At 43.1% G+C, this 20,377-nt stretch overlaps 1 protein-coding gene across 5 annotated transcripts in view; it reads left to right on the top strand.

The window, feature by feature from the left end:
• col14a1a (collagen, type XIV, alpha 1a) overlaps positions 1-20,377 on the top strand; it is an 87,675-nt gene that overhangs the window by 46,452 nt on the left and 20,846 nt on the right. For all 5 annotated transcript variants that reach the window (XM_053844222.1, XM_053844221.1, XM_053844225.1 and 2 more), the window contains 14 exons: positions 898-1,014; positions 2,363-2,509; positions 2,972-3,046; positions 3,935-4,074; positions 5,971-6,094; positions 8,919-9,062; positions 9,124-9,288; positions 9,361-9,399; positions 9,465-9,603; positions 11,460-11,602; positions 12,366-12,475; positions 17,816-17,974; positions 19,074-19,151; positions 19,878-19,964. In XM_053844222.1, the coding sequence (XP_053700197.1) occupies positions 898-1,014; positions 2,363-2,509; positions 2,972-3,046; positions 3,935-4,074; positions 5,971-6,094; positions 8,919-9,062; positions 9,124-9,288; positions 9,361-9,399; positions 9,465-9,603; positions 11,460-11,602; positions 12,366-12,475; positions 17,816-17,974; positions 19,074-19,151; positions 19,878-19,964 (1,667 nt within the window). The remainder of the gene's footprint in view (positions 1-897; positions 1,015-2,362; positions 2,510-2,971; positions 3,047-3,934; positions 4,075-5,970; positions 6,095-8,918; positions 9,063-9,123; positions 9,289-9,360; positions 9,400-9,464; positions 9,604-11,459; positions 11,603-12,365; positions 12,476-17,815; positions 17,975-19,073; positions 19,152-19,877; positions 19,965-20,377) is intronic.

The raw sequence follows: 20,377 nt of genomic DNA, 5'->3' as shown, positions 1-20,377 counted from the left end.
GTGCAGATAACTTTGTTTCCTTATGAAGAGGAATTATGGGGCTGCTATATGCATAATTCAGGATCATTTCGGAAACAGAAGAACAGCCATATGGCCTCCGCATAAAATCTTTATTCTCTGGTACATGAGCCAATTTTGTTTAATAGTATCAGCACATTCTGTTAACAAGACCAAAGTGTGAGTCGGCACGGCGACGGAGCGGCGGGGTGTTGCTGCTTTGCCCGATAAACTTTTTTTGTGGTTGAAAGCGATGTTGGCGTTCCAAGATTATTATCAGTAGGCCATAATATTTATGTTAAAACTTGCTTCATAATTTAGGATTGCACTCACTCACTGATCATTTTGGGACAAATACTCTCACTCGCTCAATGTTTTTTTTCAGCATATTTATGCACTAGCTTAGTGTTTTCTTTTATCATTCGTTTCTTCCATGTTGACTCCAAATTATGTTTCACCTCAACACCCATTATGGTGGGTGTTAATTGAATTAGTGAATTTAATGTCTTAATATCTTGCTTTTAATGTCCTGTTTATGTCTTCCCTCCACTTCAGACTGCCTTGTGCTTCACCACTGCCACACTAAAATGGATTTCAGCCTCCGGGGAGCAACTTGTGGTTGTTAATGGGTTAATCAGATTGTGTTGAAGTTATAATTGGATCCAGATCTTTTACAGTCCCATTTACTTCCTCTTAATCTCTACACCATGTATCGTGTGTTTTGTTCAATCCGCAACATCGTAGTCTCTATCATACGATAGTAACTATTCAACCAAAGTGCAGTCGCCTCGATTCTTGAATGCGTGATTCTCGTCAAAGCTGTGCTCCTCAATAAGCAGAAATAGTCTCCTTTCAGGAAATGGGATTGGACCTAATTCATTTTTCTCTTTACGTCTGCAGTGTTCCTCGGCGTCTCTGGACTGGCGACCTACCAAGTCCGCCCCAACAGCATGTGCGTGCAGTGGCAGCCTCTCCTGCACGCCACGTTATACAGAGTCTCCATACAGTCTTCCCTCAGTGAGTGCGCTCTTAAAGCTTCATAAAGTTTGCTTACCAACTCACTCACACCAGTTACGGCATTAAGTATCCATTTACTTCTTTGCTGCACCAGCACTTTTGTTCTTTTCAGAGCTTAGATCTTTCTAGATGTGACAAAAACGCAGCTGGGCGACTGTAAATTAGAAATCCTGCCGTAGGTATGGTATTTAGTGGGGTGACTGGGTAAGCTATTATCCCTTGTGCATCCGGTTTCCACCCCAAAGTTCAGTCTATTTCTTTCCAAGACAAAAATGTTGTGTTAGGTATATTGTGTTTGAGCTAAAGCTTGTTATTCTGCTCATGTTGTGTTGGGAAACCATCTGAAGTACATGTTCGAAACACCATGGAGCACATCAGGGTTGTAAAGAAGTGTGATTTCAGAGTTGGTGGTTAGAACTACATTCTTTTCCCTGAGTTAAAAAAATATATTTTCTTAAGATGTCCTTTGTTAGATCCTGGTTTTCGTGGAACATTTTTTGCTCACACTCCAAATTCATGACTTTTATTAAATTCCAAACTGAAATGACGATAACTTCATTAACCCAAGTCAGCTTTGTATGAATGACCCCAGAAAATGAATAAACTCAAGAGTTCGACATTCACAGCAGGAAAAAAACAGCCGCGACCAATGAAACCAGCAGCGGCAGTGTTCCTCCGATGCATGAGAGCGCAGCTGCATAAATAATATTTCATCCATTACAGTGGCACGTCATAATGAAATACAACCATAATGAACATTAACTGCAGATTTATGGCGTATCAGGTGCGTGTGCCCTTTCAACATGTTTTCCCTGTAATGATCCTGGAGGTGGGGTGAGAAAATTAATTGGAGGAATCTCATTAGGTGATGTGTGGGTGAAACAATTTAACTAGCTCACGTGTGTTAATGTTCACCTGTCGTCTCTTCAGAGAGCAGATGCTGCGTTTTCCTTGCTTTTTCACAAACAGATGCTGGAAAACCTCCTGCGGGCACCAACAAACAACCTGAGCTATTCATCAATAAAACCCACCTCTTGATTAGTTTATCCCGCTATTTTAAAATATGTTTTTCTGCAACCTGTGATGAAGCAGATTTACGGGCGGTGGAGAAATATGTTTGTGTTATCGGTGCATGTTGCTTTCAAAGTTGAGGTGGAAAATCAGTGTTTGTTTGTGCCGGGAGATAAACAAATGCTATCTTTGTGCCTGAGCGGCTTCATCCCTTCAAGCAACTTGTTATCAATCTTTCAATTTAGATTTCTTGTCCCTCGTCCATGTCCCTTTGTGGATCTATTACCAGTGCTGCCACAGCTTGTAAATCTTCTTGCCTTCTTCTGGTTACCTGCAGATGGACAGAGACAGGAAGTGAGTGTGGGAGGCGGAGCTTCACGGCAATGCTTCTATGACCTGACTCCAAGCAGCCAGTACCAGATCACCATTCACACCCAGATGCAGGAGATGGAAGGCCCTCCGGTGTCTGTCACTGACATGACACGTACGTTCATCTGTACTCTGCTCACTCACTCGCTCCAAAAAAGCCAATCAGTTTTCACTTTATCTCTTGTGGATGCCTTCGACTTATCTAGATTACATTTGTTTCAGAGATTGTTTGCTCTGTTTTTTCATCATTCTTTTCTATCTTCTTTTCAATGAACTAATACGAAAATTGATGCTAAACATCAGCAATTAGTGAAAACATTCAGTACACATCTAGCTTTGGCACCTTTTATTTCCAAGGCAGCCAATCCTTTATTGATTTATTGAAAAAAAACTGAATCCATTAAATCATGAATGTAAATTGATTTCAACCTTTGGCTCTGATATTATGAACTCATTATAAAAGCTTTCACCAGTGGTGCAGTAATAATAGACATTATTAACTTACCGATGCATTTACACATGCTTCATTCCTCACAAGTGATTGAACCTCTGATGCCGCTTCTGTCCTTGTGAACAGTGCCAGCACCTACTCAAGCTCCGACTGAACCTCCAGCGACAGAACCTCCTCCCACCCTCCCCCCTGCTAAAGAAGGTGAGTTTACAGCACATTTAGTTGGATTATCTCTGGAAAACATGCTAGTTAATGGGAACAAAATAATACTGAGGTTGTCATTGGGACAGACTGGATAGGACTACACTATAAATGAGTCTATCAGAGGAAGTTTGGGGACAAAGTCAGGGAGGCAGGGAGAGAGACCGAGTTGAACCACGCATGTTAGTTACCAGGAATGAGATGAACAATGAGGTTCACGGATGATGACGTGAAGAGGGCAGATGTGAGGAGGGAGGATGACTGATTTACTGATCACACATCTTCCGCTGACATGATCCTGCTCACCTGCAGATTTCATCTTTTGGGGTTTAGTCAAAATCTCTGACCTTTTATCGTACTGATTTCTGAAAACTAAAACTTCTGCTCGCCGCAAAAACCTAGTGGTGTCTAGTGTCTGAATCATGCAAGTGGGTGAGACACTAACTGGGACCAACAGCTGTAATGATCAAAAGGAAGCGCTGCACCCCAAATTGGGGTTAAAAGTCTTCTAATAGAGTCCACATTTGCATTCCGTCCAGCGATGAGGCTTATATTCAGCGGTAGCTGAGCACATATGCCAAGTGAGACGTTTCTCCTGGACCCTGTCTTTAGATGAGCGGCTTTGGCCTTACCCAGTACAGTGCCTTTTGAAATGAGTTATCAAATTGAAACTTTGCCTTTCATCTTTTACAATTCAGCATGTCCAAATTATTTTCTACACGCGCTTGCGTCAGGTTTGCTTTGATGAAGGGGATTTGTATTTGCTTCTCGCGGGCATATTTACTTTCTTTATCAGGTCGCTCATTAAAATGCAGAAAATGCTTTTGTCCTCTGTTGACCTCATTTCGCCAAGGAATTGCTTTTCAAATTGTCACGCCGTTTGTCTAGTGTGTAAAGAGGCCAAGGCTGACTTGGCGTTCCTGGTGGATGGCTCCTGGTCTATTGGTGATGACAACTTCATGAAAATCACCAACTTCCTCCACAGTACCATGGGCTCCTTGGATCTCGTTGGACCGGATGGTACCCAGGTGAGGCATGTTACCACAATGTATGCACAATCCATGCACTTGCACAACTTGGAAATGCTGGCAGAAGTTGACACACTGCAATAAATAATCTTTCATGTGGCTGTTGAGACAGAATATGGATTTACCAAGGTTTTAAAGGTTTCCTCATCCATTCACTGCTGCTGGACCCTTCTTCACGGAGTTACAGAATGTGCTGTAATGTTACTGCCACCTACTGTCCGATACTGTGTGAAGAAATCACAGTCTGTATGGAAATGTTATGGTGGAGGGATGTGGTGTCCCTGTCTAGTTGAGTTGATTAGTTTTATCCTGTTCTTATCATTTTAAAGTATGTCGCTTCTTTTATGATGCTGTAGAAAGGCACTAGTAGAGTGTAGAGTCGCACAGAGCTGATGTTTCACTTTTTTTGGCACCAACAGCGGTGTCCTAATGGGTCAAGATCCATTTAAGTTGGAACAAATCCTAAATAGATGAAGCACCTTGAGGGTATTAGTAATGTATGACCCATTTAAGAGGTGGATTAACTCTCTGCGGTGCCTCAGCGTTGCCCCTCGTCTGAGCTCCATCACTGATAGCAGTAGGTTTCTTGGGGCAGCAGCTTCCCAGTGTCTGTGTGTGTTCCCCTCCACAGTGTCAGCAGAGCGCCACTGGTTCATTTGTCACACTGTGGAAGTGCTAGATAGAGCTTTTCTTTCATTTGTGTAATATTGTGAGTTAAGCAGTTTGCTACCTTCACTGTGCCCCGTAACCCTCTGGCTTCAGCGCACCAAGAGCCAAAAACCCTCTAATGTGAGAAAGTTGGCGGACCTGTAAAGAGAAAGTTGGCTGTTGAAAGTGTCGGCCTCAGCCAACAACAGCAGCCTGATGATGATGGAAGCTACTCCTCCACACAACACAATTGGACTGATGTTCTGCAAGATCCCAGTCTTTGGATGTGTATGTTTTCATGGCGGTTTTTGTGACTTTGTATGTAAAATGATACTGTAATTTTCCCTCCCTCACCTGTTAAAAGACTTACTCAAACATAATCAAAAGAAAACACTTGTGTTCATTAGCAACGCTTTGTGACCATTTAGGTGACCTTAAATGAATACAATTTGAAAAGCAGCCCAATGTTAATACATAACATAACACCAGGTTTTAGGGTCAACTGGGGTGGTTCCATGGAGAAATGGCATGTTGCAACAGATGCGAGTGTCGATGTTTCTGGCAGCTTGTCCCAAATGTACCCTGCCTTCACCCATGAAGCTGGGATGGGCTCCAGATCCAGAGCCCCCCCATACTCAAAAGCTTGCTGCTGAGAGTGTGGTCCTGAATTAAACCGTCTTTAGCTGTGTCCCACTGAGATGACACACTCACACATGTCAACATTTAGGAAGAGCAGATGCTGCAGTGTGGACAGCTATAGACTATTCCCTGTGTCAAACTCAAGGCATGCAGTTAAGAGCTGTGAATCTGAGTAGATGACTCAACGTTCAGCTCAGTTCTAATTGTAAGCACAACAAAACTGACCCACCTACTAAGACTAGTGTAAAACTCTGTGTCTTATTTGGACCCTTGTTGTGAGTCATCACTTAGTTTTGCATGTGCTCTGCATGTGAAGTAGTTGTTATCTCAAGACAACCAGACTCGCGGTTCATGGTGACCAAGCGCAGATGGAATAATGAAAAGGAAGCGGTACATTTGTATGAAGGTGAAGCTGTAACTTCTAAGCACATAATAATGTTGGTCAGTGTTTAAGGTTGGATGCAAGTGTGTGAATTCTGAATATGCCACCTAATTTAAGTTTGTATCTTAATGAGCTGCAGTCTCTGGAAAATAAGTGTAGTACTTCCATTCTTTGCTTTACTCACAGAATAATCTCATGAGTTCATCCCACTTCCTCCAACTCTCCAGGTGGCCATTGTTCAGTTCAGCGACGACGCTCGGACAGAATTCCAGCTGAGTTCCCATGGAAACAAGGAAGCCCTGCTGGAAGCCATCCAGAAGATTCGATACAAAGGAGGAAACACCAAGACAGGTCAGAACAGCAGGAAGAAAAATGAAATGAGAGTTTCTCACCTGGTTAAAAACAAATCCCCATTTTATATCTCTTTAAGCAGTTTGGAGCTCAAATCCCATTAAAAGTTCCACAGCAGCTTCTCTGGGGCTTTGATTGTTCTCAGAGAATCTTGGTAGCAGATGAATTGTCTCCCCAATGATTGGATAAAAATAGGTAACCAAAGTTTTCACAGACTGATTTAACACGTTTAACAGTTCAAAGTTTTGGAGGCTGATTATAATGTAGCAATGCAATGAGAGTCCATCTCTGGAGGACTGGAACTGTCCGGGTGGGTCTCCACTCCAGTTTGATGAGTGGTGTTCTCCCAGCTGACAGATGCTCATCATGTCGCACGAGCAGGGTTTTATCACTGTGAGGAGCAGAGAAACATCTCTCGTTGAAATGTTAACTGCATCAGTGGATGATAGGATGAAGAGCTGTGTGTACATAGAAGCCCTAAACAATGTGTATCTTCAGGATGGACAACCATGGATTTGAATCATAGAAATCAATCGTTTTTCATGTTAACTCTACCGTTCACTCAGTGTGGGTGAAATATAGCTCTTGTCTTGGTAATGTATTTTCTGATAGTGTTTATTTGACTTGCTGTGTTAGTGCAGCTGTGCGCTAGTCGTCACATGGGCTCAGCTGTTGCGTGTGTGTGCGTGTGAGACTGAGAGAGGGGTTTGAACTCGGCATGAATAATTGTGGTAATCCCTGATAGTGCGTGACACCGCTGTATGCTGATTCAAATTTGAGTGACACACTTTTATGTCGTGTTGAATGGGAATATTTCCTCTGGAACGTTAATATTCACACCTCGAGGGCCTCGGCTGATGAGTTCTCTCGGAAGGAAAAGCTGCAGCTGATGCTTCTCAGCTTCGTTTAGTCGGTCCCGCCGCATACTATCAACACTTAAGTCACGGAGTCTACAATCAGTAAAGAAAGGAAAACAAACTCAGGAAGTGTCTGTTCATGGTCATCATCCAGAATATATATGAAATATAGAATGATTTTATGTTCATTTCAGGAAACTTGGGGAACGTCAGTCAAAATGTTAAAAACACTGGCGAGTCGATCAGCGTTGTCTGAATATTCACATTTCTAGTGCCATTTGAATCTCAAGCATAAAAAAAATATTGTTGTGATTGTGCCATCAGTAGAAGGAAATAACCAGCTGCCACTTCTTGATCCACTTGCTCTGCTTTCACCATCTGGCAAACCAGGCTTCACCTAAATTAACGGATGAATATAAATCAGAAATGTCTAAAAATATATCTCTGAAACAGAGCAAACAACGTGTTTTTGATTTGGCTTTTCCCTCAGTAACCTCATTCTTGGCAGCCTCTCTGCACACAGAGACAGAGATGGATCATGGACATGGTGGAAGACTAAACCTTTAGTAACTGGCATACTTCTGTTTGTTTGCACTCTGACCTGACACCTTCATGTCCACTCTCTCTCTTCACGCCTCACTTGATGCGGTAATTCCAATCTCACCCAACGTGATCAGAGGACACTGTAGAAACAGATGTATCATCTGACAGCGACACGGGTCGAGCTCACTTTCATTTGTCACCGCTGACGGCGGTGTTGAGAAGCTTAGAGAAGGGGTGGGTTCTGCTGGGAGGATGACTATGTCGCGTGTGTCAGACTCAGGACCTAAGGGCCAAATCTGGCCGCCCAACTCGTTTTATATAGCTGTTAGGTGTCCACCAAAATGCAGAGCACTGCCTAAGTTAAAGGTTTTGGCCCTTGTCTGGCTTTGTTTGACCCACCCGCGCTTCATCATTGCTGTTTAAGATCATCAGGTGTTAGCCTTGCTCTTATTATCCACATATGGTTTCTACTGAGTGTACTTAAAATTTGCTTCTCGATTTGTGGGCCACATTATGAACTGTCATGGGCCATATTTGGCCCCAGAACCTTGCCTTTTACACGTGTTTTAGTCACTAATACGAAGTAACTTGTATAATGTCTGAACATTATGCCGCTGTTCAAATTAAAAAGAACATTTCTGTAACAAAACATCTCTGGAAACTGTGAAACTGCTGTGATTCTGTTTTAGATTCTGCTTAAAACCTGCTATCAAAGGACAATGGCACATTTTTCAGTCCCACATGGGAAGATCAAACCACTTAAAGTCTTGGAGGCGGGGCCAGAAACCTTAATGTGTCTAGACAGATTCTGGTGACAGATGAAGTCCTTTCGTAGGTCACACTAACCTGCACATCACCAGAAGTTCCGCAACTTTTAATACCTTCCTGTGACATTTCCTTCCATTTCCTCTCATCTGTCATCACGGCCAGCCCTTTTTCTCATGTGGGCCTCTTGCTCTTATGAGGCTGTGAACCAAATATGAATAATAGTAGACATTATTAATGTTGGTGGAAGAGACATTTTCAAGGTGATGCACAAAGGTTTCTTCTGAACATTAAATTGTAATAACTTTATGGTCCTGGTTAGAGATGTTAAGAAAAATCAATGTTTCTCCAAAGTGTTGCTGCTCTTGAGCCATTAATTACAGTCCATAATATGTATATTGTGCTTTATGCAGAGTAATATCCAGTCCCCTGCTCCTTCAGCAGGAGACTCCACCACACATGGGGCCAACATTTCGAACACAGACCATGCGAGCTTCAGCATCTCTGTCATTAGCTCAAAAACACATAAATTGACCTCCTTCACCAAGACTTTTCCTCCTGTTGATCCAACATGCATCCACTTTCCATTCCTTCCCATTTTGGTCAATGCTTGATATTTATTTTATTATCAACACTCTTATAGTCAACGTTTTGATCAGGTCGGGCGATCAAGCATGTGCAGGAGTCGATCTTTACTCAAGACGCTGGAGCCAGGCGAGGCGTCCCCAAAGTTCTCGTGGTTCTGACTGATGGTCGATCACAAGATGATGTCAACAAAGTGTCCAAGGAAATGCAAATGGAGGGTGAGTCATTTACTATACTGCATGAGGAGTGGTGTGTCTCATCGTTGAATCCCCTCTCCAGGCTACGTCATCTTTGCCATCGGATTCGCCGACGCAGATTATGGTGAACTGGTGAACATAGCCAGCAAGCCCAGCGACCGTCATGTGTTCTTTGTAGATGATCTAGATGCTGTGAAGAAAATAGAGGAGCAGCTCATCACCTTTGTCTGTGAAGCTGCGACTGCCAGTGAGTAATATGAAAACGGTATTGAAAAGGAGCGATTAAATGACCAAGACTTATTGAAACGTTCTTTTGCAGCTTGTCCGTCTGTTTTAATGAGCGGCTACACAATGGCAGGTAAAAAAAAAGTGTGTTATATTTCATATTTATTAGTGTCGGATTTAGATAATGCTTCTCGGCAGGTTTTCGGATGATGGAGAAGTTTGGGCTTGTGGAGAAAGAGTACAGCATGATCCCGGGAGTGTCTCTGGAGCCAGGCTCGTTCAACAGCTACCCCTGCTACAGGCTGCACCGGGATGCTCTGGTGTCACAGCCCACCAAGTGAGTCACGCCAGGAATAATTATGTTAATGTTTAGATCTGCCATGGCACCATGTGTGCACTTTTGATTTGAAGATAAACAATGAAATTATTGATGTTCTTTCCCTCAAATCAAAACCTGTTGATGGAGACAGCCGCCAAGACTCATTGATCAAATGGCTTCTTCAAATGCATCAAGAGCCTGTGAGCCGTGCCATGAATACGGATCAAGCCGAGCTTTCCGATCAATATTAGCATGCAAATTAGGGCAACTGTGATGTGAGTTATATGCAGTTGCTTGTTCAAGTGTTTCACAAGTGGCTCCTGACAAAGAAAGACAAACAGATGAATTGAAGTGACGAGTAATGCTTCCACACCTCTGTGGAGCGTCAAGGAATCGAGGTGCTAAATATGCTAAAAATGGGGACACATCTTGCTAAACAGCTTTCAGGCAGTGCTCTTTAGTCACAGGTTATTCACCTCATATCTGAGTTAAAGCTGTCTTCGTCAGAGTGTCAGTCAGTGATCAGAACCGAAGAGAAGTCTTTGAGTTTAGCGCCGGCTGTGTGCTCTGAGCTGCAGACGTTTCGACAAACCACCGAGAGAATTCCACGTCTCTGTTGCGTGCACCGTTCACGTCACCAGTGATGGCTCAGGAACCATGATCCTGTATTTGAGAGTGAATCCACACAGTATCAAGTTGTTTGAAGATGTTATTAAAGGTTTGAACAAGGGCGCTCAATTCAGCCTGCCGCCAACCTCTTTTCCTTGTAATGCTGGTATTATGTGTTCCACCTGTGGAGTGGTTCATCCTCTCTGCTCTGCACTGGCCAATCAGACGACGTCTCCGTAACGCTGAGGATAATGTAGTCACCGCTGAGCCTTGACTCTTTCCTGTCCTGGCTTTCTAAAGAAGAGTTTCCCATTGAGATCCTGGGTTCCTCTCAGCATGAAACTCCGTCCAGTTCTGTACTGACAGAGCCAAGAAAAGCCGTGTGAAGCTGCGGTTTGCTGGTGACGAGCCTGGCTGGTCTCAGCTTGGCGTCTGTCTTAATCGTTGAATCAAAAATCCAAATTCAGTCTGATCCATAATTGCACATATGAAAGTGTTTCATAATAATGGGCAGCTGGTAGTATGCAGTCCGACCTTCCATTCCACATCTGACAGTACACTGCAACAACTGAAGCTCAGTGCACCCTCAACAAGTTTTGAATCTCAAATCAAGCTTCCTCTGAATTACGTCTTTTTGATGACATTTGTTAACAAGCCATTCAAAGTAGATATTTAGTGTCTGTAAGAGTGTAAGATAATGAGATTTTGTAGCTTCTGTAAAATCGTATGTGCATCCATGCTTTCTTATCCAAATTAGCTGCTTCTATTTTAACAAGCTTCCTGAGTGAAAGAGGATTTTCCTGTCTGCCACTTGACACTGCGGCAGCATGTTCAGTTCAAGCTTTGTGCTTTAAATTCCAGGAATCTTTTATCTGGAGATTCTTGAAGTGGAATATATTAACATAAAAAAGAAGGTTAATGTCATTCCTACCTTTGTTTTGAAGCTTTTTGAATTGCTCTTTTTCATCTCACCAACCATCTCCAACCTTCACCTCCTTCACTGTGATCAGTTCAGAGTTTGAAAAGTGACGTTGGCAGAAGCTCTGAGAAGTTGGAGACGGACGGTTTTGAACCTGGATGGCCCAGGGGCAGCCACACAAACAAAGCAATGTTCTCTGATCAAAAAGAATGTCATTCAAAGTCAGCCGCGGAGAAGAACAGAGAAAGAAACTTTGGAACTTTGAGTACCGCGCTTGGTGGGGAATGGCCTGAAGGGCAACGCTGACTCAGATCCATGTGTGTTTGTGTGTTTTTGTATGGATCAGGTATCTCCATCCAGAAGGTTTGCCCTCCGACTACACCATATCCATGATGCTGCGCCTGCTTTCTGAGACTCCACAGGAGCCATTTGCATTGTGGGAAATCCTCAGCAAACACAATGTGCCGTTGGTTGGACTGATTCTGGACAGTGAGTTTCATTTCTTCTTTCTCCCTCTGTTTTTTGTCCTGCAACCTGAAAATAAAATACTTTTGATACGTCTCTGCTGGATGGCAACTTGTTGCATATTCTGATCTTAACACCCTGAAGGATGAGGCTGTGGGTCTCATGAAGAATTGATATGTGTGAGGGTTTTTTGGTGAAGAGCAGCATGGATTTTGGAGAGTCACCTTCGTTATAATAATAAGTGATAATAAGTCATAACTGTTATACATGGCCTCATTAAAGTGAAATCTGGATTTGAAAATCAAGACACCTTGTGTGAGCTGCAGAACTGCCCTCAGACTGGGAAAACACAATCTACTGTGACTTGAGTTCACAGTGAGAGTTTGCTTCCAGCATCAATATTGTGCAATATTTCAACACTTGTGGGAGAATCAGAGCAGACCCCTCTCCCACTGCAGAGATATTACTGGCTGGGTTTGAGTCTGGGATTCGCAGGCATAGCTGGAGGACAATATTTGAAAACCTTGTTGGAGGAAACTATTTTCTTCTACTCTCAGAAAATAATGTTTCTTCAGTAAAGGAAAATGAAATTAGTTTTGGACAGGATGTAGATATGAACAGATAATGTGTTTGTGTATTGTGAACAGTTTAATTTCACAAAAATAGATTCCAAAAATCTTCACAGTCATGATATTTCCTCCTCGAAAACATCAAACCATACTTCAAAAACAACTTAAATGTTTGTTTTTCATGAACAATGATTTTTTTTACTACGTCTTCCTTGCAGACTCAGAAAAGACTCTGAATTTCTTCAATCATGACTACAAAGGAGAATTTCAGACCGTCTCTTTTGATGGACCCAAAATCCAGAAGATCTTCCACGGCAGTTTCCACAAGGTAAGGTGGTCCACTATTTTTGAATGGCAAAACGAAGTGAGGCTACTGAAGTGGCAATCAAAATCGTTTTCCCTGCTCCACCTTTCCTGGGTGTGGAGCTGCAAATTTAAGACATCTGATTTGCTGATGATGGAAACTTGCAACCCACCTCCGTGACAACTCCCCCCTGATGGTACTGTCGTTTCCATCACTGCTGGCTCCAATCCAGAACCACTGCGGGGTGGCACAGTCTGTTCCCTGCTCCACTCCAGAGAACTGAATGTAAAATGACTAGAGGGCTTTTGTGCAGCGGGCGCCGTCCCATACTGAATGATGCAAGCGCTGCTCTTTCTTCATTGGGTCCTTATTGCCGAGGATGGGTTTTTCTGGTATCTACTTCTCCAACACTGGCTCTCCTCTCCACACCTTCAAACCATCTTTCCTCCCTAAAATCAAAACACAGTGGTCCCAGCATTTCCCTATCAGCAGACAACATGCATTCCAAGCTCTCACAGAGTCAAATATTCTTGAGTGTTGTGCTTTCTTATTCCAAAACTGCAGCCTGATCCGGCTGTCCGGTGCTGTCCTTACTGCTATTGGATATGCAAATTGGCTCAGTCCTGTCCAATTTCCTTAATCCTTATTTCATACTGTGAAACACCAGTTTTTAGTCACCTCGGAATCAGTCGTCATCTTCTCATCGCCAAGTAATTTCTGTGGATCCTGGACTTGCAGCCACTGTGACATTTGAATAATTCATTAAGTGAGAAGGAAATAATGCTCCAGCTCCTGCGCTGCAGCTAACCTGCCGACTGTCGCTCGGCCTGTGGCCCTCATTATATTATATTAATGATTCACATTAATATAACAGTGCCACTGATTGCTGTGGCCATCAAATTATCTCAATAACATGATGAGTGTTGCTGAGTCGGTCTCCTGAAAGTCTTGAAATGTACATGTTCATCCTTTAAACCATCAGTCATCAGTTTTGCTTCAACTCCTCTTGAAGCAGAAGTGTAAGCTCGCACTGCATGTTCTTTCTTTCACATATTGAAATAGTCTGACCACAATAATTGACCAACCTGGCGCTTTAACTATAGCAGGTGCATGAATGTAGCAACACTGAATATGAATGATATCATCTGAAATCTAGCGGATTTAATTATGATCCGCAATTTAGAAAGCAGTCTGAAAAATAGAGAAGAGACTGAATTTGCAGCAACCTCTTCCTGTTTTTACTGATTTTGGAAACACTTTTTTTCTAATTAAATTCTTTTTAATTAAGTTATTTTACTGAATTCATTTCCCTGCAATTGCTGTGCTGAAAGTAGCTCTCAAGCCAGTGAAGTGTAAGCACCCCTGTGTCTCATGAGACCAGGCTTCTCATCTAAATCTCCTCATCAGGGAGTAAATTATTTTGGTGTGAAAAGAAGTGTTTTTCTTCCCTCTTCAGTTTCGGGAGCTTTCCCCGCCAGTCTTGAATCACCAATGTACACTGATTAAATTATTGCCTCCTATTGTGCTGGACGCCTGTTGCACTTGTGGGGGACGCTGGCCCCCATCCACCTCCAACGATGGGCATGTGATGCAAAAGAAATCACAACTGTAGTTCAAATTCCCTCTGATGCACTGTTGGTGCCGTGGGCTGGGCTTTTCCTTCCTTGGTCTTCTGTTGACAAATACAGAGCTCTTGGATTTAACAAAACTTCTGGTCTTAAGTCTAAAACTTCTTAAAATAGAGTTTCAGGATGTCAAACACCTGAAAAAGAGCTGGAGGCCTCACTGCTCCAGCTTGATGTATCAGTGGTGTGCTATGAAGAGACGACAGCAGAGTCCCCCTGGAGTTGCAGAGCAAGTCTCAGCTTAAGGGAAAGAAATATTGAGCAAAGTATAATCATAAAGGATGTGTCATTTTTTTGTCTGCTTCAAAATGCCCTGAGCATTGCCTGAATATCCCGCTGTTGTCGTACGCGTTCGTCCATGTCTTTGTCCCGTCAGATTATATCCGAGGAAGCCGTGACAATGTTGACAGGAAGCAGATGCTGAAGACTGTCTGGTCAAAGGGAGAGTTAGTCTGAGCTGTGACAGGATGAGGGGTAGATAAGAAGTGTGTTTGTGTACGAGCTGCTACATGAAGTAGATCACAACACCAGGCTGGTTCTGTCACTTGACACAGCAATTCTAGGGACAACTCAAGAGAGAGATTAGAAACAGGGAGCAGAAATGCGTCTGACTGTGAGTGTGCTTGTTGGCAGTAGTTTTACCCTCCTGTTTCTCCAATCCTTCACACATAAACTGTTTCTCTGTCACTGCAGACTTGCTTCTTCTAGAATAGTGATAGTGGCGTGTCTTTGTTGTTGCTGCAATCATAGCGAGGAGAACACAGTTTCAAGTAAACCACGGCCCTTTCAGTATGCTCCTCTTCCAGGAACTCTGGTTTCCTCCCAACATCCAAACACAACCTGAGGTTAAATGGTGACTTGTGATTGAGTTGTTGGCTGTCCAAGGTGTCCCCTGCCTCCCCAGTCAAAGATGACATGCAGACAGAACACACCATGAAAACTATCATGGAAAATGATAAAATGTTAAATACAAATAAAACTGTATAAAGAAGTACAATGCAAAATGTGTAGCTTTTATTAGTCATGACTGAAATGATAGCAGAACTGCCATGTGTCCAGACTACACCATAATTCCATAGGATCCCACATTTGTTCTAAAGTAACAGCAGTAACAGAAGTCTGTCTGCCTCTGTCCGATCCGGTGGACCCCAACGTTCCCAACAGAGAAGTGCATGGGTCATCCCAGTATAAGGTCCTGCTTGCACAAAGCAGAATTGGCTGAGCAGTGCATCAAGCCTGACACCCTGTGCCCTCCACCGACAATATCTGCCTTTACTCCTCCCAATCTGTGATTTCTCTGTCTCCTTTCTCACGCAGTTTTCCATGGTATATCATCGCTGTTTTCTATCTCCCACTGTGATTAAGTGGCAGCCATTATAAATGAAGTTGAAGCTCTCTGTGTGCAACATAAAAATACCTCCTACCTCCTGGTGAAACATACACTTGATCTAGTAAAGTCAAGGTGGGATTTATTTCTTCTTCCGTCTAATATAAATAGTCGTTGAGGGAATGACAGTGCAGTGATGTAGTGACATTTCAGCCTTAGATAATGGACATTAATATATAGTGCTGTGGTTTGTCAACTAAAATCATTTGGGTATCGCCAGTCAAGAAATGCTGAACAAATATAGCTTTAAACTCACCGTTCCCATTAAAAAAAGCAAAGTGAACATTTATGCACAAAATCCATAAAAAAGTAATTACATTCCCATTCCTAATAGGCGCCAAAAAAGTGCCCTGTCAGCAGAAATATGCAGCTTCACCCCCTCAGCCAACATTATCTCTGTTCAAACGCTTGCATAACAATGTAATTGCAACTGTGTCACTGTATTGGAGAGACGTCTAAATTTGTGAGTAAAGTAGCCGGGGTGAGTGGGAACTGCTGATCCCACGTTTCCTCCCTGCACTGGCTTGATTCAGCTCTGTGACTTCCGTCCTGTTTTATGATCATTTGTTTCATACCAGGTTGTGTGCTGAGTCTGGTAACTATCAGTCTGTCCAAAGTTGCCATGGTGTAGAGGCCCCCATCGTACCTGAAACCTTGACCAGTTCCGAGGGTAACCAAAGACATGGCCTCTTTAATTTGTCCTGGAGCCAACCGAGGGCCTTGCCAGGGATTGGAACCTGTGTCACTTCTCACAGTCCCTCCTTGATGGACAAGCTCCTCTCTTCATCCCTGAGAGAGTGACCAGACGATCTGGGCCTCTGGTCATGACCTGAAATTGGTCTGAAGAAGCGGAATGTTCAGTCCTCTTCACCCATGAAGAGACCCTTCGTATAACAATAATGGAGTTGTTACCTCCAAAATATTTCCTGTCTCCATCACACTGATTAACTGATGGACAGAGAACTTCATCCAAGACCCTTGTTAGAGCAAGTAAATGAAGTCTCACTTGCATTTTTCTAAAACATCTTTATACCAGAGTCCAAACCCGTCACAGACAACAGTGTCTAGCCTGGAGACCATGTGAGAAACCATCCGTCTTTGGCTTTAAACTCCCTTCCCTCCTCTTGTTCGTGTTTTGTCTCTGTGACAGATCCACATTAGGGCCGACACTTTAATGGATGTATTAGCTATTTACTATTAAATGTTACGTCAATAGCTGCCACTTGATTTATGTCATGAGGCTCAGTGGACGTTTGGGAAAACAACGTCATTCATCATTCTGTGCCAACAAATGAAATGTACCTATCAGCTCGTTGTGTTGTGACAGACGCTAACAGTAATAACGCACTTTCCTCTCTTCTTGTTTATTTGGGTGTCCATTGGTGTTTAACTATGGACTCATCAGCTGCAGAATGCTGCAAATGTGTTTAGTTATAAAGTAAAAACAAAACCGTTTCAAGACTCAGAGCAACATTTACATCATCCAAAAGATTTCTGCCCAGTGTTCTCTGATGCTAACTGTGATAATGGAGCGAGAGCAAACATCACCGGGGAGAAGTCACATTACAAGCTTTTACCTCGCAGATCTCATTCGCTTACAGATGGGATTCCTTCACTTCTGGGAAATTGGCTTCCATATTCCCCATTATGCTTAATACTCAGGCAGATCAAAGACACATGAGATCACCACAGAAACACAAATTCACCAAACAAACATGACCCGCATGTAAATAACATACACAGACAAAAATAGGCAAATACATCGCTTGGAGACCAAGGACTAAACTCGTACCCCACCCTAGTTGATTCAGAGATGCATCATTATTGTCAGTCCTGTGTCGCTGTAACCAACGCTGATGTACTTCTGTCTGACTAGGAAGTGTTGAAATGTATCTGAATCCTTTGGGTCAAGTATGACATGATCTTTGGGATCAAAGCTTTTACACTCCACTCCTGGGTTTGTTGTTGTTCGATCGTCTGAGGTGCGGTGGCTAAATGTCACAGAATACCAGTGAGTTTTAATCATTTTATGTCGTTAAAGTTCACCACACGCTCAGAGTGCTCACAAACTCAACAGAATTGTTAGAGAAAATAATAACTGGTGTGTTCACGACTCAGTCCTCAGACCATCCAAAAAGGGGAGAGGACTTAATCTCACGTTGAAATATGCAGGTGGTCACCGTCTGCTTCATTAAGTTCTGCTCAAGGATGAGCTCATTAATCATGTGACCCACTGAACTTGAAGGTTCATAACTCTGAGTGGATTCATGCGGGGTGTCCACTCACATCCTCCTCCATGGAGGAAAATATATTTGGGCAAAATAAAGGCCAGATATTTTATGTGTGTTTTAGCTCCACGTGACCGTCAGCAAGACGTCTGTGAAGGTGGTGTTGGACTGCGCCGTGGTTGGAGAGAAGGCCATCAGTGCCGCCGGAAACATCACCACAGATGGCGTGGAGATCCTGGGTCGCTTGCAGCGCTCCAGAGGGAGACGAGATAATTCTGCTCCGGTTAGTCCTGCTATTGTATCCACAGTCCACCATCTTCAATTCCGGATGACCTTGACTTCAACCAAAAGGAGCGGTGTGATAACAATGATTTATGAAATGATTGCTGTTTGCGGCTTGTTCCCACTGTGATTCACAGGCTCCTTGGTGTTTTATTCAAATTACCTTCATTCCTTTTGTTGTTATTGTTCTATGCACAATTATTGAAATGATTGATCTGAGCTGTGTGAAAGCCATTACAAGGAGATGGCAAACATAAATATCCAAAATTACCACAGCAAGTCACATTTTGATATTGCATCTAACCAGTACCACAGTACACAAAAGAATTACTGAGTGCCCATAGCATGCACTTATAATATACGAATATGAGGGAATCTATTTAAGACATCAGCTCACAACAGAGGTGGATCATAAACATGGAAATCTTAGACTAAACAAGGGAACAAAAATCAACTCAGGTGTAAGTAAAACTGCTGTACTACTCATACTGTGGCCCTCTTAGGACTAGGCACAAATATACTACAGTAAAACACCGCTTGTGAAGGCCTTAATGGAGCCTAATGTACTTCATTACTCTCCAGCTTGTCACCGGTCAGAATGATGTTCACAAAGTGCTTTACAGACAAATTAGGATTAGACAACTACATGCTAAGAATAGAGAGTATCCACTTGCGCATGTATAAACATGCCCAGAGACATGAATGTAGTCGGCTCATGTCTCATTGAAGTGGAAAAATAAATGTTGAATGTTATGCTGCCTTCTGTTTAGCAAGTCTGTTTTGTTGAAACTTCTCTCACAAAAACACAGTTGTGGCTCACAAGCTGCAACCACGAGTGTGCCACATTTAGAAGTGAATGTGGAAGAGATCAGAACGAATGTTTTAAGAAATCACGATTAAGTGCATCTGATGAAGCTCCATTCTCCTGGAATCATGTTCGTCTGTCTGCTGTAGCACGGTTTTGTTTTTTTTTATGAATAAAGCACCAAGTGAGAACTTCATTTCATCTTGCTCCCATGATGCCAGATTTTTACATTCGTTGGGATTGTTTGGTGCGTCTGATTTGCAGTGTGGTGGAACTGAAGCGTCTGTGTTTCTAGTTCCAGCTCCAGATGTTTGATATCATCTGCAGTACGTCGTGGGCCAGCAGAGACAAGTGCTGCGAGCTACCAGCCTTGGTGAGTCCCACAAACACATGTGACAGTGAACCAACCACCCCAGCTCTGAACAAGATTTACCCACATGACCACCATTTTAGTGACCATTCAGTGCCTTATCTGTCTGAGGTTTGTTGTAAGGATTAATGTCTGTGTCATCATCTGGAGCCTGTGGATAGGAAGAATAGCTGATGACAAAGAACAGAATGAGCAAGTGAAAATGGGTCACTGCTATTTAGAGGATTCAAATTAAAGCTATGTAATGTAGTTCAGAGCACGGAAGCACTTGTGTCACCCTGATTCTAAATTCTTTGAATATAAACTACAGTTGCCAGTGAAGAGCAGTTGGCTGACATTTGTGAAAGATTTCAGTTAACCTTTTTTCTTGAGGTGCTATTTAGTACAAGCACCAGTGACTGACGGGTGTGTTGCAGGGACAGAGCTCAGAGACCCAGACCTCTCTCTCTGCAGCTCTTCTGGGGGCACACAGAAGTGGTCCAGGTCAATCAAGACACATATGTTCTGTGTCTGCCGGTGGCCTCCCCCAAGACGTTCATGCTCTTAATACCTCACATAGGGAAGAGGTGCTCCGACTACCTCTTTTGGCTTCTATTGATGTAGGGGTGCTGAGTCTCTCCCAGATGACCAACAGCTCAGCCATCCTCAGTTGTCTGCCATATTTTCTTCCAAAATAATGATGTTCTTTTTTTCCTGCCCACTCTCACTGTCTTCCTTGTGTCTTCCCAGCGTGTGGAGGAGCAGTGTCCGTCACTGCCTCATTCCTGCACATGTTCCCAGGACAGCAAAGGACCGCCTGGACCATCCGGACCCCCTGTAAGCTTTATTTAGATCCTCACTCAGATACCTAGTCCTGCATGCCAGCTTTATATTGTGTGCATCGCTGCCCCTGAAACAGCCAACCCTCAGAGAGAGCCGAGTTTAAAACCATTCTGCATTCCACTCACAAAGACACGACCTGAGAGATGAGCGCAAGTAAATGAGCTCATTTGTGGCCTCAGACCTCTTGCCTGTGCCATTCCTTCTTTTTCTGTCTTTGTCCTCCCTCTCTTCGCTACATTCCCTTCCCTTAATCTCGCTCTCTTATTTTCACCTACAGTTTGTCTTTGTCTCTAACGGGCGCCGCTGAGATTTAGGCTTCAGCACCAGTTTAGTTTCAGAATGCAAATTATATGGCGATTCCATTCATCTCAGCTGATTAAAAGCACAGCTTTCCTCCCCGTCCAAGA

Source organism: Synchiropus splendidus, chromosome 15 (genome assembly GCF_027744825.2).
Source record: "Synchiropus splendidus isolate RoL2022-P1 chromosome 15, RoL_Sspl_1.0, whole genome shotgun sequence".
NCBI lineage: Eukaryota > Metazoa > Chordata > Actinopteri > Syngnathiformes > Callionymidae > Synchiropus > Synchiropus splendidus.
The sequence above is the reverse complement of the archived record's forward strand: the minus strand, read 5'-3'. Positions and strand labels throughout refer to the sequence as shown.